The sequence below is a fragment of the Erpetoichthys calabaricus genome, chromosome 18 (genome assembly GCF_900747795.2).
Source record: "Erpetoichthys calabaricus chromosome 18, fErpCal1.3, whole genome shotgun sequence".
Lineage (NCBI taxonomy): Eukaryota > Metazoa > Chordata > Cladistia > Polypteriformes > Polypteridae > Erpetoichthys > Erpetoichthys calabaricus.
In genome coordinates this window covers 35,835,987-35,861,734 of record NC_041411.2, presented here as the reverse complement: position 1 = coordinate 35,861,734, position 25,748 = coordinate 35,835,987, and the positions used below count along the sequence as shown (strand labels likewise).

The window sequence follows — 25,748 nt, the reverse complement described above, 5'->3', positions numbered from 1 at the left end:
TGTTGAGAATACATTTCCCTGGTTTGGGAGGCTTCTGTATGACACGGAAGGGCTTTCATTATGCAAGGTCGATTTGGTCATTAAAGGAAGCCATTCCACTTCAATCAGAGTCGTGAGGCAGAGGGCAAAGCTCAAATGTAGGGAGGTGGAAGGAGGTATTGTGGTCATTGGAGATTGTGGTGGGGACTTTGAAAAAGAAAGGTATTGTGAATAAAAATCATTTATTTGCACCTGGTTCTGTGTTGGTATGATTGTGTTCTGAGGTTTGAAGCTCATTGCCACAACACAGGTCATAACATAGAAACATGCAATAGTACAATTTATTTATCTGTTTTTTCATCCCACCCATCCAATATTTCAGCCTTCTTTGCACAAACAGGACATGCTCGTATGGCTAGTGGATTCTAGTATCATAAAACATTATTCAATAAGAAACTACACAATTTGATGTTTAGATGAGTGTGGCTCATAATGATCTCTAAGATAGATAGATAGATAGATAGATAGATACTTTATTAATCCCAATGGGAAATGCCACTCCAGATTCTCCCATAAGCTGGGCTAAGTTCTGGTGACTAGAACAATCATGGTGTATGGTTTAAACGGTCAAGGTCTTAGGTTATTCATTGGTCATGGATGCCCATTATTATCCTGGAAGACTTCACTAAACTAATTTTTTTGCATTTCTTAACATCTACCTTGCTGGCCCAGATTTAAAAGCTGAGAGACGTGGCAGCAGTGGCCTGCATGAAGTCAAGCTAGCATCTCTATCTTTGGCATCTTGCTAAAATACTAAAGTTATGGCAGTTTGGCATGCCCTTACCTTTACTTTGTTTCTTTTTGGGTCATTACAAGAAGCCAGTTTGTATTCTTACTACAGTTTACTAGCTTCACTGCACTGTGCTGCCCAAATAATATGATTTGGACACAGAGGCACATTTCAAGGCCAGAATTAAATACAATCCAGCTGAACTATATACTGATACAATGTACAGTGTATATGGAATAGACATTAAAGGGGTCTTTGAGAAAACTAGCAGTCACTCCAGGCTGTATGCAACATGTTTTGAATGTTGATGAAGTGGACCACTTTAAAAGGGTCTTAGGGACAGTTCCGGTCTCTGGGCCTTAAATTTGACATCCACGAGACAGACAGACAGACAGACAGACAGACAGACAGACAGACAGACAGACAGACAGACAGACAGACAGACAGACAGACAGACAGACAGACAGACAGACAGACAGACAGATAGATAGATAGATAGATAGATAGATAGATAGATAGATAGATAGATAGATAGATAGATAGATAGATAGATAGATAGATAGATAGATAGATAGATAGATAGGAGGTGAGCTGTTACATTGACACATTGATATCAGAACACCAATAGACAAACACACATCATAAACAGATAGCCATAACATATTACCAGTATTCCAGCAATCAGGCAAGTGTCATTCTCAAATTTGCGACACATAGTTGCATTGTTAAACCGGTGCAGGTTGGAGCCATTTAGACTGATGATGGCTTCACTTTTGTGCAGGATCGTAATCACAGAGGGCACTAAAAAAAATTAGAATGACAAGTCAGTAATACATTCAGCTCTCCGCTGCTTCAGGTGGCTCACAGAGGTCTACCCACTGTCAAAGCTGTACCACCAAAACAATTCTGTCTGTCCCATCTGCATGGCCAGTGCCATCCCATTCCATTCTATACATTTCTTTCTCCTGTACGGCCCTCTTGACCCCCTCCTGTGACACTTACCACTGCATCTTTCAACATTCTGTTTCATTAAGTTATGGTTGCAAGCTGCAAGAAAATCAAATAAAGTAATTTAAATATGTGATATACTGTAGTTTGCATGATGCTTCCTTGCAAGTTGCTATAGAAGAAAATCATTGTGAAGATATAAATGCTTTCCCAAATCTCCACCATTAACAGCTGTATCTAAACTTGACAAGGGCACAGCTTACATGGAACTTGATGCATCTCTGCTTTTTCCATATCTTCGATCCATACTGACACACTGCTTCCCACTGGTATGAAAGATGAATCCATTTCAACATGGCCCTTCAAAAAATGGCAAACACAAATGCTTACACAGAGTTCCTGTTATCATCATAACATCTGTTACCTTGTAGACATAAGTCTTTACTTCAGAGAACCAACGGAATGTTCTCAAAAGAAGATTTCGATATTTATTAGCACCATTGCATAGAACGTACGCATCCTGCTGCCATCCAAAAGCAATGCTCTACAAGACGCTGAATTTGTAAAGACAATTGTGTGAATTACAACACTTACCACATGTTGACTTTCGGTGGGCTTCCTATCTGTCACATTATGGGACAGGGCCAAGGTCAGATGGAATTTCTCTGATACCTGACTAGTTGTCACATGCACAACCACCGTGGTGCACAGAGGGGCTAACAATGAATTAAACAAATAACCATGAGTGAACTGTTCAGTGCAGATCAGGAGTGAAACAAAAGGACAACAGTAGACTTGAACTCACCTGCCACAAGGTCACCTTTCCTTTCAGATCCACTGCCCCCTTCCCACCCATCTTCATCATCATTGTAAAAAGTATCTAAAGCAACTTGAGACAAAAAAGGGATTTTAAGCAGGGAAGAGCAGCTGATTAAAGAGAAAAATGATGAAAAGGAGAAAAAGGCAAGAACGATTTTCTCTGAAAGATGGCTATTACACCACAACTCTTTCTCTCCATCAAGCAAAGTAAAATATTTGAAAGGTGCAATCCAATGCAAAACCAAAACACAGCCTGATCACACAGGAGAATTATTTACAAATACAAGATATTTTGTTTAAACACAAGTCATGGGAACAAAAACTATACAAAAACAGTACGCGCTAAATCTGATTTAGAGGCTAGCTACCAATGACTACTACCTGGCGTTTTGTTCTTCTTCATAGTGGCCAGAACACCAATACTCTCACTGAATCTGGGTATCCTTGCTGCGAGCCCTAGGTGAAAGAATACAGAAGAGATGGGAAACCAGGAAAGGTAAAGGGAGCGTAGTACCGGCACAGACACGTGTTAAACATATCCTAGCTCCAACATTTCGGTGAATGTGGCACTGAAGTCCTCTGCACAACAAACGGGGCTCGAGGTTAGCACTCGAACATGAAACATGGGACTTACGATGGAGAATAATAATGCAGCATGTCTGCTCGGAACATTCTTGAGGATCCAAATTCCCTCGGCTGATATCTCTTTCTTGTTCTGCCGTTGTCATGTTATACTATATACAGATTTTTTTATTATAATACCAGGAACATTTGCTAAGATATTTGTGTTTCCACGTGCAGATATAGGTTAAAATATATCAGCATTATAAAATGTATGAACCACTTCCTAAAAATATAAGTAAAAGAATAGTTGAAAAATGTATCCACGAGTTCTTTTTGAAACTAATGGATACATTTGTCATGAAGAAAGGAAGATCAGCACTTGACAACCAAAAAACTAATGTCAAGTGTTTAATGCAAAGACAGTACATGACAGTAATTATTGGGGAAAATTGGTAGAATAAACAACACCAATCTAAACACAATCTGGTGTACACAGGAAATTAACAAATGTAAATCGAAAGGTAAAAACATTAAAAATAAAAGCAGAAGGTATCAGTCTAGGTCTTATTTTTTAAAAATGCACATATGCACATATATTTAAATTTTAAGATTACAAATATCAATGGTGCAAGGCATTTTTTCACAATAAAATATAGTTTTTCATGCAAACATCATAAGTTATATATATATATATATATATATATTTTTTTTTAAAAAGAGAGAGTACCGATCAAAGTCCTAGGACACCTCGGTTTTTCCAGTTTTACTTCAAATTTAATCAGTTGAAATGCAATGAATGAACTAAAATGGTGAAAAGGTGAGCAGTAAACTGCCAAAGGTTTAAATTTAGACTTTAGATTATCAAAAACTGAAAAAAGGAAATTTCAGAATATAACAAATGGGCCTTCTTCAGATATCAACTAATAGGTTACAACATACAGATGTTCTGCAGAAATTAAAGTAAATTAAGCCTTGCAAGTTGAAGCAAACAATTTGCACAGATGCCCCAACTTCTATTGATCACTTAAAACCATCTTAGTTGAAACAGACTGTGTTACTACACCCTCTGCACCGTAGACCATAGTAAATTCTACTGATAATGGTAAGAAAACTGAAATTAACAAATGAAATAAGACAGAGCATTACTACATTTAGAAGTGTAGGCCTTTCACTTAGAGAAACTGCAAAACAATCAGTGAATCAGTGTCAGTGAATACAATGGTGTCCTATACAATCCAAAGGCAATTGGAAACTGGAAGAAACTCTGATAGAAGAGATATGGCAGACCTAAAGTCACAGCCCAATCAGAAGACAAGTTTCTGAGGGTCACCAGCTTGCGTGATGGGCACTTCACAGCACAACAGCTTCAAGCACAGCTTAACAGTATCCGAAAAAGCAAGCCTCAGTTTCTACTGTGAAGAGGAGACTTTGTGCTGCAGGTTTGACAGGGCAAGTGGCAGGAAGAGAGCCATTCCTTAAAGGACAAGATAGGGCCTTGAAATACCAGCTGTGGACTACTGCAGACTGGAAGAAAATCTTATGAACTGATGAATCAAAATTTGGGTTATTGTACGTCGTCGAGTTGGTGAAAGGATGGTTCCTCAGTGTGTGATACTAGCTGTCAAACATGGAGGAGGAAGTGTGATGGTCTTTGGTTCTTCTGCTGGAGGAAGAGTTGGTGACTTGCGCAGAGTGACTGGCATTCTGAATCAAAAGGGTTACCGCAGTTTGGCTGTTATACCAGCAATAGGTGGCTACTTTGATTAATCAAAATTTTGAATAAAATTTTGTATACTTGATGATTCCTTGACTTATTTTTTTATTTGCATTTGTTTATTTGTTATATGCCTTAATTGTATGAAACATTTCCATAAAAACTGAAAAAACGTTTAACTGATAGTGTGCATATATATATATTGGTGCCCTTGGGAGACAACTTTAGGGCGCATCTAAAGGTAATTACACTCCCAGCCAGGGGTTGGTGCTGTTGCCTAATGCCTTTTCTCTTCCTCCCTTTGCAGAGGCAGTAATTGACAGTTGTGTCCAAATGATGGAATTTCCAGTTCCCGACCTCCTGAATCCCCTCTTCCTGTCCTCCAGAATGAAAAATGACTCCACCATCATTTTGGAGTCAGTCGACCATAGACTCAAGTCTGAAAAGACCAAAACTTGCGTTTCAAATTGTATTTTGGGCTGCCAGTTAAATTGGGGTCCCTATGGTGCCCCAACTCTTTATCTGTTTCTTTTGTCTTTATTACAATACGCATACATATGCAGGCCTAACAGCACAGTGGTCAAAGTAAGTGTCACTTTCAACTGTGAACAGAAGATTTTGAGCTGTAGGTTTGACAGGTTGAGTGGCGGTTAGAAAGCCATTGCTAAAATGTTTAAAAGTTTTAGAACAGTCCATGTTTCCAGTTTTTTTTTTTTTTTAATTTATAGAGTTTAGTGTCTCAATGTACTCTGAAATTGAAGTATAAGAAGTGAGCTTTGCTTACATAAGATGCTAACTCTCAGAAATGTGTCTTTGGATTCTGTTGTGGCTTTGGGTTCCTGTCCGTTTCCTCCATTTTCCAGGTTATTTTTGATGGTGGTAACTAAACTCACTGACACCTTGGCCTTCTTTGCAGTTTCTCAGCATTAAAAATCATCATTCACTTTAAGGGTTATAATGGCCTGACTGTCTTCCTTTGTTAATTGCCTTTTTCTTGCGATTATGGTAGAAATATACAGCAAGATGTTGTCCAGATGTTGCATCTGAGGGCGTAGTAACACAGTTTGTTCCAACACTACTTTTATAAGGACAGAGAGTTTGTAAAAAACATTGGGACAACCACAAGAAGTGTTTACATTAACATTCAAGGTTCTGTTAACTTCCATTGCTGCAGGTAAGCTGTAAGTTGTTAACCCATTACTTGTTCCCTGAAAAGGGTCCTTTTTGTGTAAATCTGAAAATTATATATTTTTTTATTTTAGATAGCTTCATTTTTTTTAAAAAACCTCTGACAATTTACCACTTACATTTCTATTATTTTTGGCTATTCACTGGACTTGAACTATTTACTTTTTAATAAAAAATGGAAAAATGGGGGGAGTTCTAAAACGTTTGACCATTGATATGTACAGATAGGTATGTGTATATGATTATATATAATGTAATATACATAGAACACTTATGGGGAAAGTCAATTTAATACAATAAAGAATGAAAAGCACAAAAGAATATAATACATAAACACATGAGGTCTTGATTTAAAATAAATATACATTCACTGTTGTTGCATATGAAATTGTTCATTTTTGGAAGTCATATTTACTATTTCTGCTGTGCATGTCCATAGCCAGTCACTGCAATGAGCACTTCAACCCAGAAGAAGTCACACATGGACTGTACCGGCTTTTGACTGCTGTCCTTCATGTTATCTGTTTACAGTGCACATCCATAGACCATTCAGGCTTTTCAGGACTTGAAGTAGACCAGATGGCATATTATCTGAATTATGACCTCAACCTCAAATGTCTGTTTTTATATATTGTAAGACTGTCTCTAGGTTTCACCCAAACACTGTATTGAGCACTTCAGCTCAGCGGCTCATACGTGAAAATGTTGCAGGTCCTGGCAGCACATAGTACAGCATTTACAACCACGGCCAGACAAACAGACCGCTAATAACATCAGTTAGAAACAAGTAAACAAGATAACCTCGCATTGAGTAATTGTTGCTATGACCACTGCATACAGTACACAGAGTACCTGGCTGTGTGAATATCATCAGCTTTAAGCTGTCTAATACATTTAGCACTTGAAGCTCCATGAACAATGCCAATTGGCGCTGTGTTTTTAAATTTTTAATTACTTCATCAGTGTCCATGTCATGTTCCTGTACTTCCTTGACTTTTTTTGTTAAATACCTGTACTTCAAATACCCATATTGTTTTAACTCTAAAATTCTATTCAGAAAATGTGACTAATAATATTTTTCTTTTTTTTCCTATTACTGCCACAAGCAATATCATTTAACATTGGTACCAATTAATATCTCCTCTCCTCCAAAAAGCACTTGAACATATTTGCACATTCTTCATTCATTGTCAAGTTATTGTATGATGCTACCCAGATGTGAGTTGCTGTCTCTCTCCTCCAAACTAAACAACACTCAACAAAAAAATCATCACTTATAATCACATTGTTTTACTACGTGTGATGAAGAAAAGTAATGGACAAATCTGAAAACAGTCGCTGGTCCAGTTATTTCAGTTAGCTTAAACCATGCTGAAATTGCAATGAAATGTTTTCACAAAACTTGGAGCATGCAGTTGAACACATTTCATGACATACTGTGGACAGATGAAGCCACAAGTAAAGATACTGTGCCAGAAGGAGGCTCATTCACAATGTTGCCACAGACATGGCAGACCCGGCAATGTACGCAAATGCAAGAATGAACCATAGGCTTTCTTTGTGGAGATGAAAAGATCACTGGAGCAAGTTACTTGGACATGACTATGGTGCTTTCTACAAAAAATAAAATAAGATTTAAGTATAGCTATATTAAAATGATGCTGCAAGTAATGAATTACATACACACAGAATCACACATTTGAATCAGATACACACATAATGGTTTGACTGCGGATGTGTGTTTGTTTGTTCTTACTTCTGCATGCATAGTCAGATATGAAGTGTCTTTGCACTGCAATATTTTCACACAACTTGGAATACAAAGTACTCACACCAGCATCAATTTGGCATGTGCTATGATCTTCAGAGATGCTTTTCACTCATGACTTGCTCTGTCCACAATGTGCCATGTTGCATGTTCTCCTTTCTCCACATCAAACTGAAGATGGTTGTGTACCTGGTATACTGACGGCTTTGCTCCTATGTCAGACACTTTGTGAAGGACAGCATCATGTGTTATAAGTATGGCAGAACATAACCACTGATGAGCAGCTATCCTGACGAAATATTGATGCTTTTTTTTTTTTTTTTTTACACAGTACAAGCCTGGCGTCAAATTTAGATGGCTGCCAATGTAATTAACAAATAAATACTAAACACTATTCCCCACTTTGAGAAAGATTACACCCAATTACCAGGGAAAGACGGTCTGTGACTGCAGAGATCTGACTCGAGCTTTTCACAAGTAATGGGAGAAATGTCACCACGGACAATCTTTATGTATAATACGCTACCGTGGCTGTCCGTTTTTCTGTCCAGGATTTTAAATCACCTGTAGCTCACAAACTGTTTGAACTATTGACCTGCAATTTGATACACATATACTATGTGACGTCTATTATCCACTTTCAGGGTGATAATGGACCTCCAAGGTTATTCTTTCTTTTTATTTTTATTTTATTTTATTGTAGAATCAACTCTTGGCAGCGGCCAGCAGGTTAACCGTGTGGGGCATGCGTGTGGGTGCCATTCTCATTCTCTACCACTTTCGCTGTCACTTCCCCTACTTCTTCATATCTTAAATCATTCTTCAGGCAGATTGAAGTCTTAAGTGCCAGCTTAAGTGAAAAATTAAAGAAAACATACTAAGTAATTGCAACACAGACACTGACTTAATCAGTTTTAATGCGAAAAGATGCCGACGAAAGAGGAGAACAAGTGGGCCAATAGGGTGGAGAAAACAAGAGCTGCTCAGGAAACAGCAAGCGCATCAACCTCTGAGCAAACGAATGCTAAATGTACAGAGAAAGAGGATGAAAACTATGAATTGTTTAGGTCAAGTGTATTCACTGCACGTTATCGTGCAGTGTGCCGTTACTGCTATTTTTATATAACTGTCCATGGCAAATAAACTACTTGCCTAAAAATGAGTTCTGCTTAGTAGAAAACTGTAAGAAAAAAATGGGATGTGGGCTGCCACCCGACTGTGAAAGGTAACGCAAGAGATGTCCAAGGAGGCAGACACAAACAAAGACCAGAGGCAGTGACAGATGAGGACACACAACAAAGCAAAAGTGAATAAAGTGCTAATGTTCACAAACTGCCAAAATGAGAGCAGAGTGGTGAAGTGGACACATTTCTAATCAGTCCATCGCTGCCGCTTGACATTTGCCTGCCTTATCATTAAATATGTAAGAATGGTTGTAATTTTGTAAACTGCTTATATAGAAAACATTAATTTTTACTTAATTTATTATTTCATGCTTTCAACCGATTCACAATTGTACTTTTTATGATTAAGCTCTAAAAAGTATTTGGACTGATGCTCACAGCATTCCTTCGGATCCTTCTCACTCTTGGTCGAGCCAAGCAATGCAAGGTACAACATGTGCATGCAATAAAACAAAACTCTGTAAAGTGTCACAGAAGGTTTTGTAATAAGTCTACATGCCCCTTGTTGTTTACAAATATATGCTGTAAGAAAGGTGCTATATTGAGCCTGACCCGACACAGATTGACACGGAGGCATGTGTAAAAACAAATAAACTATTTATTTTTGTTCAGCTGGAGGGCACGTCTTCCCCATAATCCCTCCAGCCACAACACAGTCCCATACACAGTACACTAAGCACTTTCACTACAAAATCACTCCTTCCACCACCACCACCACCACTCCTCCGCAAGCTTTGTTTTCCATCTCCTGACTCTGGACGCTGAATGGTGGTCGCTGGCTCCTTTTATAGTCCACCCGGAAGTGCTCCAGGTGCTTGATCACCGAGTTCCGACTGCACTTCCGGGTGAGGCGAAACCAGTGCCCAAAAGGGGCCAACAGCTCCTGCTGCAGCACCCCTGGCAGAGACTGAGGAACACCAACAGGGCTGCACCAACCTCCATGAACCCTTGGGGGGGTCTGAGGCACTGTTGCAACCCAGGGAGGCTGCCATCTAGCGTCCAGAGGGAGATACTGGGTCTCCTACCCTTGTCCCCCTGGTATATGTGGTGAAGGGGCGTCCCGACCAGGCATGGGCCCCGGCCATCCGTCACAATGCATATCCACAGAAATTCGTGACTACGGCTGTGAATTTTTAAATTATTTCTACAACAAAATTTGTTTCTGCTTCATGTTTTTATTTTATATGTCCAGATAATTGAAACATGTTCATTTGCTTTCACTAATAAATGCCAATAAATACATGAACCAGTTTTCTGCCCAGTAGCAGTACAACCTTGGAATGTTTTTTTTTTTTGCTTTTAATTGGAAATATATCATTACATTTAAAGTGAATATATATTCAAATAACATATGCAGTGTGCCAAGAAATTATTTATTTTTACGTTCACTCATGCTGTATTAGGCTATATATAGTTTTTGGGGTACAGCTATGGGGGTTTGCTATTCGGATGCTGAGGTGATGTACCATTAGTGAGAACAAAAGCTTTCAGACACCACTTGGAGTTGCCTCGGCAGTAATAGTACTGACAAAATGTGTGGTGCATCTAGTGTTAAAGTCTCAATACAGGGAATGACCACAGCCAGATGCAAAATGTGTTTAACTTCACTGTGTAAGGTTCTGACTGCAAAAATATACCATGTATATATACTAATTTTCTAGGAAAATAAAGAAGCACTATAAGAGCAGTTTGTAGCTTCTTAAAAGTATTTATAGACAGGGCCCTGTATTTTTACATTATCGCAAGCAAAGCTCAGTTAAGATATTCTTATTTTAAAGGAAAAATAAAATGATTATAGAACTTCACTACAAGAGACTGGCCAAAATCAGAGAACGTTTGGGAACAAACAGCCATTAATGTGTCCCAGAGATGGACATTACTTGTGAGGTCTCAGTTTCGAACACGGTTTAAGTCATCAGCAAAGGCCTCTCTCAATTGTTCTGTCTCAACAACAGACAGTAAAAACGATTTTAATTATAGTACCAGAAGATGAAACTTGGTCAAAAATGACAGGCAAGAGATGATGCCAAAATTATAAACTGATTTTTTGCCAAGCCAGAAATGAAATGAATTAAACGAAAGAGACAAGAATTAGAAACCATTGAATGAAAAGAAAGTCAGAATGTTGAGATCAGAAAGACACAGAGAACTGCATGCAAAGTATTTTTTATCAAAAACACAGATACACTTGAATCATACACACTAGAACTTATAGGTCATGTGTATGATGACATGCACTGTGCATTCAGATGGAACTCTGGGAGAGGTGTCTAGGGAATGGTTGACACTGCTATCACAAAATGGTGGTGTCCAAGAGGAATCCAAAATGGTGTTGCAGGAATATGATAAAATTATTAAGTTTTAAAGGAAGGCAAATAGAGAGAAACTGAGGCCAAAAGTGGATTTCCTGGGTATAAAAACTCCACTTTAGCAGCATGGACCTCACAAAAACACAAATGGAAACGCACAAAACATTAATAAAATCTACCAAACATAAGATGAGTGAGGTAAGAAACTAAAGAGAACGGAAACAGTCAGCAAACATGGGCCTTTACCTTTGATGTACATGTGAAACTTCAAGCGGAGGCAAGATTCACAACGGGATGGCGTACAGCGCAGGGCAGTCTGGATGGTTAAATTGCCTGGATGGAGAATGGTCCTCTGAGCAGAACTCTTACAGTCAGGTTCAGGGGGTTCTAATTCGATCTCAGAAGGAGACGTAACTGTGACTTGAATAAAAAACATTTTTGACTAAATTACTTCCTTTTAAGCAACGAAAGAAATCTGTAAAAGTCAACCAAGAAGTAACAATAAAAAAAATACCAGAGATAAACTGCAAGTAGGAAATACCAACAACATCTTATCAATAGTGGTTTTTCGATATACAGTAATCTCTAAATCAACCGCTTACTTTTAAACAATATGTGATTATCTTTCCTATGATCTCCTTTCAAAATACATCATTGAACTTGTTGTTCAACAGACTTTTTTCACCTTCATCATGTATTTCAGCGTTAGATAAAAGTAAAATGGGTGGCATGAAGGCATAGTGAGCAGAGCTGCTACCTCATGGATCCAGTGTCCCAGGTTCAAATCCCAAACCTTGCTTGCCTGCTGCACCCCATGTCTGCACAGCTTCTCTTCCCACATCCCTAAAGGTGTGCACTAAGACTCATGGGTAATTCCAAACTGGCCCTTATTACAGTGTGAGTGTGGGCGTGTGAATGACTAGACCCTGAGATGGACAGGCGCCCTGTCTGGGTTTGATTTCTACCTTATGTCCAGTGCTGCTGAGATAGGCTCTGACAGTCCCACTACCCTGAATTGGATTGAGCAGCTTTAAGAGCAAGATGAGATAAAAGTAGAAAACCGCAGGGCCATTATTTCCATATCTTGGTTCACCTCCAGATTATACATTTCCTTTCAAGTAACCAAAACCACTTTGCAGAATTTTGTTGGCTGATTGAGCAGTCATTATCTGTTTCTGCAATACCTGTCGTTACCATCCATAATTCTGATTTCCCTTTATAAATTGACCCCATAATCCCAGTATTTCCCAATCCTTCCCAAAAGTGTAAAATAAAGTGACCATTTTATTCAGGTAAAGGAAGCCTGTAACCATAGTGGTTCTTCAAAGTTTCCTATAATGCTCTCTGCACATGTCTGCTTGAAAGTGACTGAGACAATTCAATCACCTGCAATAAGATGACTGTCATGTTTCAGCCAGCAATTCTCCTCTGGCTGGAGTTCAAAGTTGTGAGTTTTGTCTAATTTTGTATCATTTACTTGTATTAATGTTTCTTTTTTATGTATATTATTCTCCGAGTTTGATTATGTCCCATGTGTTTTGTGGGCCAATCACTGCCAGGAACTGCCCTCCACCCTGTTTATTGGAGGGCCTTCCATACTTCCTGATGGTTCATTTCAAACTCGGTAGGGAGTGGAGCGTCATTTGTGTTTTTGCTGTGCTTTATTTGCTTTTCATGATTTCTGGATTTTTGAACCTGTGCTCTGTTTTTGACTTTGGATTCTGTACTGGGACTTTGTTTACAGTTCTTTAATGCTCTTAGGAGCTTCATGGATATTAAGCCTATGTTTAAAATAATTCCTTTATTTTATAAAGACTTTTCAAGGCCCTTTTCATATCTAGTCAGGATTGTGACGGTCTTTCTCCCCCTAGAGGGCAACCTTTGTAAGTGCTTTTGGGACTCCCAAGTCACGTACTGACAATCTCTACATGTTCAAAGGACAATTTCTGCTTGCTTGTTCTTTATGCACAGCTTTGTTTTTCAAGTCACAGACTTGACATTTCTCATAACGGTGCAGGTTTTTACCAATAACATTCACCCCTTCCCCATTGAGGGAGGCATGGTGTTGGAGTGAGAGGTAAGAAATACAACTATCTATCTATCAGTGTGATCTAGTAACAGAGAGACAGCAGCACCACTCAGGCTGACATGGCAGTCATAATGCTTCACAAGCTTGCCTTTCAAGAGGAGAATTTGGGTTTATTCCAGTTCATTACATACAGATTTCTAAAATTTTTTTGTTTAAATCAAGCATTTCCATCACTGTTTTTGGCCTAGTCCCAACTCATCCTGGGAGGAGGATTATTGTCTTCACAGTTTATTGCCATTTAGAAGCGTAAATCACTCACCATTACATTGACATCACAACCTGCCCGACACCATTTCTGTTGTATGTGAAGCTGTACTCTGCTAACCACAGCAGCTTAAGTTTTTTCTGTTATTGTGGGAGGAAAATCACTACTAACACACGTAGAGGATGCCAGGGCAGGAATTACAGTAAACCAGGGTACACAAGCAGTCCCAGCGTGCCACCCTGCACTTTTCAGAGCTTGTATGGAGTAACTGGACTTTACAAAATGAGGGTAGCAGTCCACTGCTTTGGCCATCTGTGACTCTGTGCAAGCCATTTCACTTATCTTTGTCGTAACAAAGCAAGAAACTGCACCTTTCACTTATGGTTTATAAGTCACTTTGGATAAATCTACCACTTAAATAAATACCTGATAATGGTATTCAATTTGCATATCACTGTTTAAAGAACTACAATTGTAAATAAAGTGTTAAAACTTACCAGCACTTGGACAGCTGAGTCCCTGAAGGCAAAGCCGTCAGGTGAAGACAGGAAAGAAGAGGAAAAAGAGACTCAGGTTAGTTATGTGTGCAAATTTGTATTTACATTGTTATTTTTTCATTTTTGCATAAAGACTGTAAAAACAATTAAAATTAATAGAAACAACAAACGTATGTTGTACTAAGAGGAAAAAAAAACTTGATCATGTTTGCACAGCAAGTTTCCTGATCTTATGGAAATGGCACACATATGCTGAATAAACATGTAATCATAACAAAACGAGGCCCTGCTTGCTTGTTTAACATTTCCCAGACCTGCAGGCTACCTGCTGACACACGGACTACTGGTGCTATAAAGCGCCTGAGTCAGGAGGCCATATTGGAAATGATTTGTGGTTGGACTACATGATGCTAACTTAAGCTGCAGGTAAACTAGTGAACACAGGCCCCCGTTTATTCTTTTGGTCACCTAAAAGACTGGGCTGCAGGCCACCGAGTGAGCACAAATGCACTATGACCCACTCTTACATCGTCTTTAATGGATGGCTGCAGATTTGATTCAACCACTGGGCTATCAATGTGCTATGACCTAACCCCGTATCTTCTCCTTGGTCTAGCGGAGCCATGACCAGTGAACAAAATTACACAAAGCCTCACCCCAATGTCTTCTTATTGGTCCTCTACAGCAGGGGTCCCCAACCACCGGTCCACGACCCACTACCGGGCCGCAGCCGTATGACAGCCGGGCCGCGAGAGAACTGCCGGCAACGGAGACTCACTCAGACTTTTCAGAACACTTGGCGGGCGGGGCTTTGCAGCGGCGCAGAGAGAGGAGAGACACCGAGGTGAGAGAGTATTACAACAAAGTATTGTTACGGTCCCGACAGTTTCCCCATATGACACGAGTCTATAGAAATAGCGTTACTACGAAGTACATTCAGCAGATGCTTTCATTACAACGAAGTGACCTTGAAATGCCTGAATGAATCATCCACAGAGCAGTTAGATCTGTGGTCGCAGCTCAGATGTGCACGTTTGCACAACGATCCCCAAACAGAAACATTGTAAAAAAAATTCTTTCTTCGAACTTTCCTTGTACTGTTTTTTTTTTTTTTTTTTGCTGTTTTTGTTTTCTGTGGTTTTCAGTGATACCTTTTGCTTATTGCTTGTCAACATTTGAAAAACATCCATTGGAATTTAACTCACTGTCACCCTCCTATAGAAACGGCAGACACGAAAAAAATGATAACAGCGTTAATGTTTGTGATGTGCAATCTGTAGGAATGGCAAATGCAAAGCATATGTCTTTGTTATATGCAAAAAAAGAAGAAAAATCTCAGGTTGCAAACGTATGCGAACTGCTTAATAACTTAATAATAATAATAGAAATGTTCTGTAAATTGTGTATAAAACTGCCCCCCCCCCCACTCCCCCCCGACCGGTCCGTGGAAAAATTTGCATCTAATAAAGTGGTCCTTGCTGTCAAAAAGGTTGGGGACCACTGCTCTACAGTACTGGTTGGGCCATGGGAACACAAATAAATTGAGACGCACTCATGTAGCTTCTTAATGATAAGCTGCAGCATTAACTGGGATGTGGGGCATAATGAAAGGCACATTTGGACTGGGAGGCTATTATAGCAGCACGACAGATGGAGCCTGCCTCCTGGTGTCAAGAGTTCCCTTAATACACAAGGTGGCAACATCGCTCCGGTATGGTTCCTGTTTGGACCTCCACAGGACTGTATGGGAATTGCAGTTTTTGTGGGAAGCCCTGTAGGGGTCCTTGGGTGCAGGAAGAGCAGCGGTTGCCAACCCCTAGAAAATGTTTGATTCACAGTATGTTCATACCCCTACAAAAGTAGCATCACATTTGAAATTGAAGAAGTCAATTTTTTTTGAACCACATAAAATGCTGCGGGTGAACAAATTGAACTCAAAAAAATAAGCAATTTTTCCTTTTCTTCTTATCTATCTTTTATTACATTTCCTTTTATATGACCTTTAAATGACAGCAAAAAAATTCCCATAGACCAAGAAAATCTTGTTAGGCAAGGCACCCACTCACTGAGGGTTTCCACCACTCATTTTATGAGCTCACTTTTTCTAGAATAGGATTACAGGCAGTATGAGGAGCAAGACAGAAACCAATCTTTGGAATTAAAAAATCTAAATGAGGTGTATACAGGTACAAAGATTATGCAGATTAGACCTAGGAAATGGCCAGGCAGGAAACTGAACTACAGTATGTTGTCGCAGCACAGCACTACCTCCTACACCACGGAGGCACCTTATTGATGGATGTTGCTCAAAATTTTAAAATGGAATGCTGAACCTGTAAATCACTGCATCATTTTTGTCCCCTACTGAAAGAATTATCAAGTCAGTCAGAGATAGATAGATAGATAGATAGATAGATAGATAGATAGATAGATAGATAGATAGATAGATAGATAGATAGATAGATAGACATTACCTGGATGGGAGGCCATAGCGATGACAAAAGCTTAAAAAATGACTTTGTGTTCAGCTGGCAGGAAAAAATGGACAGACCAGCAATATCTATGAATCGGGAGTTGTTCCATCCTCCATATGCTAAATGACAGAGGTCCTCATATGGGAACCCAGTCAGGATGCTTCAGCATTGGAGTGCGGAAGTGCAGTCCTATCAGGGTTCCTACGTATCGTTAGAGGGCGCTGCCAGTGGAGGACCTCCCTACTTTTCCTAGGGCCTGGAAATGTTTCTAGGAGGATATGATGTGGCACCAGAAACACTCCTGGGTCCAGCCTAAACACTTAGTTGAGGAGAGAAGGAGGAAGAATTGGTTATTTAGTGTATAATTGTGGCACATTGCTGGAAAGAGGTCTGTAAAAGGTGCTTTGTGGAATAAATATCTGTTATTTTATTCATACAGTATAACGTGTGGTGGTATACTGTGTCTGTGGTTTGGGGTTCTTTGGCGCCCCCTTGTGGTCAGAATAGATGGATATCACTAAATGGAAATTCACTTGCTACAGCAATGGCATACAGTATCAATATAGTGAAAAACTTTAAGTATAACGCACATAACCAATGACTTAATATAATTATAATAATATATTAATATAAAGAAGTCTTGTTCCTATGTCAGTTCATCTTTTGTGATTGGCTATGGTGAAGACAGGTACAATGGGAAGGCACATGACATCAGTGCAGTACAGTAGCAACACAGTGGTTAGGGCTGCTGCTTCAAAGACCCCGCAGATCTCACTCCTGGTGTCATCTGTGTGAAGTCTGCATGTTCTCCCAGTGTCTGCTTACACTCCAGCTTTCCTTCCCCTGCTTGTTAGTGTGTCATGTCTGACACGGCTTCCTGCTGGCCCCACACAATCCTGAATTAGATTAAGCGAGTTAAAATGGTAATGATATGTACATTTTTTTAATATTACTTTTGTTAGGGCAAACTAAAATATAAAAATAACACTATATCTTTTTCTTTATATGCAGAAAAAAATCTGTATCTTATTTCTTGCGTTTTGCATATTTGGCAATGATGTATTTTTTATGCTTCAGAAATACTGTAATACTATGTATGTATTTGCACAATAACATCATTTTTATACAGTTGCCCTTATTTATTTTTATAATTGAAAAGGCATTCTGCCCTTTAATTATATTAACTGTGTATACAATTTTATACAATTGTTATAGAATTCATGGCTTATTTTTTAAGGTCCATTTGTATTCATTTGAAACCTAATATCCATTAATTTTTGGTGTAGTTGTGTACTATTTTATTGGAATAATGAAGAGAAAAAGAGGAAGCTGCTAGAGAAAACAAATATTAGCAAAGCACAGATGAACCATTTTTATCTCCTTTAATAAAATGTGTTATTGTAGGAGTTCAGTTCAGCTTAGTCTGATAAAGGGCCTTTGTATTTACAAAACTAGGCAGATTAAACCTGTAAAGCCGAGGCCTGCAATTGTAAATGAAGCACTGATGTGTTGTATTTATTATATGTTCCTATTCTTAAAACAATGTGGGACAATATTACTTCTATAATATTTTATTATTATAGTAGGTAATTATTAATTTTTGGATTGTTTTATATCACTTACATCAAGTTAATAATTATATTTCTCCATAAATGTTTGTATACAAAAAATAAATAAGCCTTTGACCTAAAACAATATGCTTGTTGCTTTGTACGTCCCTTATTCAGCAGATCTCAATTCCTGTGCCCTTTTTTTTTGCTCCTGAAATTAAAATGGAGACTGAACGGCAGACAATTTGCTGTCATGTTAGAAATCCAGGAATTCATTACAGAAGGCTCTGTTTCCAGGAATGGAAGAACTGCTGAGACAAGTGCATTGCATCGCAAGGAAAATATTTTGACAGTGACTAAAAGGGAATTGCTGTAAGTTGTAAAAGGGAGTTTTTTAACAACAATTCTTAGTATTTTTGGGTGCCCCCTTGTGTGTAAATATATAAAAAAAAGTTTTATAACACCTCTGTTTTCAAGTTTTTCTTCCAATTTAAACAGTTTAAAAAAAGGAAATTTCAGAATTTTACAAATGGGTCTTCTTCAGGGAACAACTACAACCTACAGATGTCCTGCAGCAGTTAAAGTAAATTAAGCCTTGAAGTTGAAGCAAACAATTTGCACAGGTGTCCCAACTTCTGTTGATTACTTAAAAACTCCTGGAGTGTCTTAAAGCAGAGTTGGAACAGACTGTGTTGCTGCACCGCATTGCATTGCGACTGATTAAATTTGAACAATAAACTGGGAAAACTGAGGTGTCCTAAAACTTATGACCAGTAGTGTATGTATATACTGTATAACAAGCAAACCGGCTGCAGTGGCGAAACGTCAGTGGTTTGATCCCGGTAAGTGCATACACCTGACAAGCCCCAATAAGGGTAGAACACACGTCGTGTACTCTTTGTATTATTTGGCAGATACTCTATCACATATCTATGAGCTGCTTCTCGCAACTGAGAGGACATGGCAGATGTTTGCCATCTGGCTGACCAACCACAAGTGTTACCTGGTAAGTACCTGCCCAAATAATAATATAGTGATGTGCGGGTCACAGACTTGCACAAGAGAGAAGAATGTTAGTCCAGGTTCACAAAAAAAAAAAATCAGCTTTATTGTTGTGAAGACAGGAACATTATGAAAGCATTTATTCAAACGGGAGCTGTCACTCAAACACATGCAGCATCTAACATCGTCCTGCATTGGCTCCCTTCTCAGATCAAAAGAACAGATAGGCTTCTTGAACAAGCGAGGAGAGTCAGCGGCTGGTTTGAAATGTTTCCCACATCAACCAGTTGGCAACAGACACATTATGCACGGGGAGCCTGCGAATTTACAGTTACACCGACAGCAGACAACCAGTCTGTTAACAGAGTATCGGTGCATAGTGCAGTTGAGGGGGTTGTCAGGGTCTCAAAAATCTCATGGAAGCGAAGGTCTGTGCATATTTGGAGCTAGAGATCCACAAAGGGAGAAAACAAGCTGAAATTGAATAAATGCTTTCTTAAAATAGTTTTTTTATTCCTAAGCTTTTGACAACCTATCAGGTGTCATCATCAGAGGAAAATGATTAGACATGCAGGAATCAAAGGCAATATATAGCAAATGAGGGGTGGGGGTGGGGGTAAGGGTGGGGTGGATTGATAAGATGCTGGTCATTAAGTCTTTTGTATTATTTGGATGTTCTTCTTGCACATGCTGGGTTCAAGTCCAAGTGTCTGTTAATGGCGTTTTCATTAGAGAGCCACGATTCAGCCAGCTCTCTGGCATTCTTAGTATTGGCCCTGAATGAAAGATATTATCTTTTTTTGTCTGTTCACATCAAACAGCCATCCCAAGACATTTATCAAACAATGCCTATATAGGAGACTCCCCAGACATCAGCAAACAGTCGACTCCAACTCGGTCTCCCAGTACACTTACCACACCCTCTCTTATCATTGTGGCGTGTTAGAAAGAACAGCACGTGTCCTTGTCCAGATCTGGGATTAAGATAGCGCACAAACCAGCAAACACTTTACATACTGTCCTTTTCAATATCAAAAGCAAAAAATCAACCACAGAGACAAGAAACGCAGTTTACAGCATTCCATGCAATGCATGCCCAGCTGTATACATGGGACAAACATCTAAAACACTCACAATGCGTATGCAGGAACATCACAATGCCGTCAGAGGGAAGGACCAACTGACTCTGATATAAACACACAGAAGTTCCATGGGACACACGTTTAACTGGGGCACTGTGAAAGTAAAATTCATTGAAAAATTACATTTGAATTACATGGAGCAGCTAACACTATGCCCTGAATATCTTTTTCAAAACAACAATGGTTGTCAGGTCAGGAAACTTAAATACAGCTACTACAGTATGTAAAGCTAGTGTAGCTATGTAAAGATACAAAACAAAGTGAATCTCCCCTTTTATTTAAAATACCATAGCTGCCAGCCCCAAACAAACCAAACAAGCGTGACTTTCACTTCCTCTTACTCATGTTTGCTCAGGGTGGCAGGTACAGACAGAAGGCTCCCTTTCTAAAACAACATCATTACCGTTCCACTTCTTTGCTTCCAAAAAAAAAAAAAAGACTGGAGACCATGTCCATGTCCCAAATCCAAACTGTTAACATGAGACTGTCTTCATCACAGACAATTCTGTGCAGCTCAAGCAAAAAAGGGGAATTCCATTATTGAAACGGTCAGTTACTTGCCAAACTGGTTATTTAAAAGTGATCAACTCTGACATTTGGAGGAATACATCCCAGTAACTCCACAATGTCGCTGAAGAGGAAGGAGCTGGTCGAACATTTGTTTTCAAAAACTGGCCTGTATTTCTTTTCTTACAAGGTCCTTTTGTCAACTTCTTGACCACACCCCCAGCTGTCAATCATACTAGGACTGTTGAGTCGTAACTCTAAGAATGCAACCGCAGACTCCGCCCATCTATGTGTTCTCCATTACTGATCCACTCTCTAGTTCCTTGTGCCTAGCAATTACCTTGCATTTTTGGTTTATTAACAAGCATGTTTTCCGTCTCGCCCTTAACATATTATTTCTAGCCAGTTCCTGCTGACATTTTTTTCAACCTGCAACTTTTCTTTATGTTTGTGGCCACCAGGTAGTGTACTTGTCAGTCATGTTTGTGTGTTCTCAAGACTGTATACTCTCCCTTTATTTATTCAGCCTATCATGCCCTTCATAATGTTGGGGACAACTACACATTTTTCCTTGATTTACCCCCCTGCAGTTTAAAATTACAAATCAAACAATTCAGATGGGATTAAAGTGCACATTGCAGTCTTTCATTTAAGGATATTTCCATATATTTCGGCCTCACTGTGTAATAATGACAATACTTTATCTACACAGTCATCCCATTTTAGGGCGCAATAATATCTGGGACATAGCATTGTCAGGTCTATTAAAGTAGTCATATGTAGTACTTTGTCGCATACCCCTTTTATGCAATGACTGCTTGACATCTGAGATTCATAGACATCTCTGGTGATGCTCTGCCAAGCCTCTAATGCAGCCATCTTCAGCTCCTGCTTGTTTCTGGGGCTTGTCCTTTTAAGTTTTCTCTTCAGCATATGGGAGACCTGTTCAATTGGATTTAAATTGGGTGACTGGTTTGGCCATTAAAGAATTTTCCATTTTTTAGCTTTGAAAAACTCCTGTGTTGCCGTACCAGTAGGTATGGATCATTATCTTGTTGTAGGATGAAGCATCGTCTAATGAGTTTGGAGACATTTACTGGACCTTGAGCAGACAAGATGTTTCTGTACACCTCAAAATTCACTGTGCCACTGCCGTCAGCAGTCACATCATCAATGAAGAGAAGTGTGCCAGGACCTGTGGCAGCCATACTTGGCCAAGCCATAACACACCATGTTTAACTGAGGAAGTGATCTGCTTTGGATCTCTGGCAGTTCCTTTTCATCTCCACACTCTGCTCTTGCCTTCATTGTGATTCAGGTTCATCATCTCGTCTGTCCACAAGACCTTTTTCCAGAATTCTGCAGGCTCTTTAAAGTCCTTTTTCGCAAACTGTAATATAGCCATCCCATTTTTGTGTCCAACTAGTGGTCTAACTCTTGCTGTGTGTCCTCTGTATTTCTGTTCATGAAGTCTTCTGCTGATCATTGTCTCTGACACACACACATCGGCCCCCTGAAGTCTGTGTATGATCTAGTGTTTAGGGCTTTTTCTTTACCATAGTGAGGATTCTTCTGTCATCAGCAGTGGGGGTCTTCCTTGGCCAAGCAGTCCCTTTGTGATTACTGAGCTCTTCAGTGCGTTCTTTCTTCTTAATGATATTCCAGGGAGTTGATTTAGGTAATTCTAAGGTTTTACCGATTTCTCCAATGGTTTTATTCTTGTTTCTTAGCCTCAAAATGGCTTCTTGAACTTTCATTGGCACACCTCTTCTCTGCATGCTGAACAATGGCAAATACAGACTCCAAAGTGTAGAAGCAAGCCAAGGTATCGTATGAAGCCACAAAACCCATCCGAGGAATCACAAACCCGATTGTCCTAAACATTATAGAATGAGCAATGTGCTCTTTAATCACGTCTGAATTGTTTGATTTATAATTTTAATCTATGGAATAGATCAAGGAAAAATGTGTCAATGTCCCAAACATTATGGAGAGCACTGTATATGTGGAATATACAGTATATTAAGGGGAAGCCGGACAGGAAGAAGGTAAGGTTTTAAAATTGGAGGAGGAAACATCAAAAACCTGTGCTATGTTGATGACACCACACGATAGACAAAAATCAAAAAGTCCTAGTAATGAAAGTTAAAGAGCACAGTTAAAAAATGGGACTAAATTTAAATATAAAGGAGACCAAACGAATGCAAACAGCCATAACAACCAGCCTTAGAATTCATAATGAAGGTAATGAAGTAGTGGAGAGCTACAGCCTTTTAGGATCAATCATCAACAGTAAAGGAACAAGCAGTCAAGAAATACGCCACAAACTAGTACTCGGTAGAGCAGCCATGAAGGCCTTAGAAAATATATTCAAATATCATGACGTCCCTGTACCTACAAGGATCAGAATAGTGCAAGCCACAGTATTCCCTGTGACACTCTACGGAAGCAAACGTTGGACTATAAACAAGCAGGATAGTAAAAGTATTGACACTTTTGAACTTCAGTTTTGGAGAGGACTCCTGAGAATACCGTGGACATCCAAGAAAACAAACAGATGTATAATTGAACAAATCAAACCAGAGTTCTCATTCGAGGCACAATTGGCTTAACCTTCTTAGTGTTAGACCCGAGTGTCACTCAGGCAATGGCATAGACGCGTCTCCGGTAAGACCTGAGGCTTACCTGGACCATAAAAGTGACAACAGTCTCAGTGTCGAGCGTTACTCAGGCAGCAGTGTAGACATGTCTTCTCCTAGCCTCATGATGGAGTCTCAAAAGAAACACCTCTCATCAGCAGTGATGACAAGGTGAATCTGTCTTTAGACACTGAAACTGAAGTGGTCAGTGAAACCAAAAGGAATTCTGGGGATTTGAAACAGATGCTCGCGTCACTCGCATATGTGCAGTGTGCTGTTCATGTTATTGTTATCATTATTCATCATTATTATTATTTTTACCATCATTATACTTTCTAAATTTCTTTGTACTTTTAGTGTTTTGCACATTTTACAGTAAAAAGATGAGATTTAAATAAAAATTTCATTTTTCGAGCCAAAAAATGCAACACTTTTTATATGTTTTTTTTTTGAGAAACAAAATGTAACGCTGAGGAGGTTAAACTATTTCCCTATTTCCTTCGGACACATTATGTGAAAACTTTGCTTTCTGCAAAAGACTCTAATGCTGGGAAAGGTAAGAGGAAAGAGAAGAAGAGGATGCCCAGCAACAAGGTGGATGGATTCATTTACAGAAGCAATGAGTGCACTGTTGGGAGACTTAAAAGAACAGTTTAAGAACAGATCGTCCTGGAGAAAATCTATCAATGTAGTCGCTAGGAGTTGAAAAAACAACTTGATGGCACATCAATCAATCAAGCTGCTTGCTCGGCATCATTCAATTCATTTAAAAAATGAGGCCACCAGTGACTTTTATATCCCCTCACCAGCACAAGTCCTCCCACTCTGTTAATAATAATTTATAATAATAATAATAGTACTTTTATTTATATAAGTCTTTCTCAAACTCAAGTAAAAACAAAAGAGGCCAGAAACAAGTAACAATGACAAAAGAATATGGTCACAATTAGTGTTGACCAGCAAAATCCACCAAAGTGATTTTTGCAGTGAATTTGTGGGTGTCTTTGAAATTTTGCCATGCCACCATCTTAGGTTAGGTTGGGGGGCATGCACTGATACAGTGCATTTCCGCACCCACCACATTACGAAACACCTTGGGATCCTGGTTGGCAACCTCCCAAGCAGACAAAAGTCCAGCCCCCACCCCTGGGAAATGACCATCTATCTGCCAGAGCAAGGCATTATGTGAGTGTTCCCATGGTCTGGTCAAGCCGCTGGGGTCCACAACAACGAGGGTCCTGTCAGCCAGATCTCCCTCAGGGAATTGCGCCACATAGCCGTAGTGCCATAACTGACACTCCCTCACAATGCAGGTAATGTGCCTCATTCGGGAACTCTGTCAGCTACCACTCATTCAACACAAATTCAAACCAGCAGTACCCAAAGATTATCTGAAGAGACACAGTACCAAAGGAGTCCAGTCTTTGTCTCAGGTCACTGGGTAGTGTCCATGTCTCGCAACCATATGCAAAACAGGAAGCTTAGATGAATTTGTTTTTTCTAGCGCCCCATGATGTTTTGCATCACAGAGCTATAGCAGCCATGTTGGATTGGGATGGCACTACCTGATCTGCACTACCTGCCAGATTTGTATTGCGCATGAACAGAACTTTCACGCATGTGTACTGTAAGTGTATTCCACCTCACACTTTACGCTGTTACCCAATCTTCTTCATATACACAGAAGAGTGATGTCACTACCCGATTGATACTCCAGCTAGATTTTCACCCTGCATGCATTAAAAAATAAATAAATAAAAATTCACAGTATTTTCATTTGAGGAGTATATTAGCTGTCCACAATGAGAATATTAGGAAAATACTTTATTGTCCTGTATAGATTGATTGTATGTTATGTCTTCACTGCTAGATTAAATATATTATGCTCCATGCTATGTAGCACAGATCAGGTAATGACAGGAATAGCAACCAACCGAGTATATAAAGCTGATGCCTTGCATCACAGGCTCTGTGGCTGTTAGTTAATTGTAGTCATAGGAGCTCAGGAGACACAGAGAGAGACAAAACACTCAGACTACTGTGGACTCAGAGGGAGGCCAGGTGGTGCAGTGGTGATGTGGTAGGCACTGCTGCCTCCCATCTCAGCTCACAATTTTCAGTCCAGCATAGCTGACATACAATTCCCCAGCCTTCATGATCAATTAAAACACCACTGTACCATATTAATGCACTCAAAACTTGTTCAGTTTCTGAATCGATGAGGTGGCAGTATTATCCACTGCACCACTCTACTCCAAAACATCCCTGCAATTCTGCAGGTCTAATTCAGCTACCAAACCTTCTACAATCAGGAAGCGTGGTGGCACAGTGGCTTCTAATTTCATGCATAGTCAGTGTCCACATGGATTTTTTTAGGGTC

At 39.4% G+C, this 25,748-nt stretch overlaps 1 protein-coding gene across 3 annotated transcripts in view; it reads right to left on the bottom strand.

Annotated features, from left to right (window-relative positions):
* The window catches only part of wu:fl23c11 (interleukin-17 receptor C), a 63,001-nt gene that overhangs the window by 19,511 nt on the left and 17,742 nt on the right, over positions 1–25,748 (bottom strand). The window contains exons 3-10 of one of the 3 annotated variants that reach the window (XM_028824071.2): positions 14,055–14,076; positions 11,510–11,683; positions 2,918–2,992; positions 2,523–2,606; positions 2,312–2,433; positions 1,981–2,077; positions 1,772–1,816; positions 1,437–1,570 (exon numbers count right to left, since the gene is read on the bottom strand). In XM_028824071.2, coding sequence (XP_028679904.1) covers positions 1,437–1,570; positions 1,772–1,816; positions 1,981–2,077; positions 2,312–2,433; positions 2,523–2,606; positions 2,918–2,992; positions 11,510–11,683; positions 14,055–14,076 — 753 coding nt within the window. The remainder of the gene's footprint in view (positions 1–1,436; positions 1,571–1,771; positions 1,817–1,980; positions 2,078–2,311; positions 2,434–2,522; positions 2,607–2,917; positions 2,993–11,509; positions 11,684–14,054; positions 14,077–25,748) is intronic. The other 2 variants (XM_028824073.2, XM_051921178.1) reach the window with 2 other exon arrangements.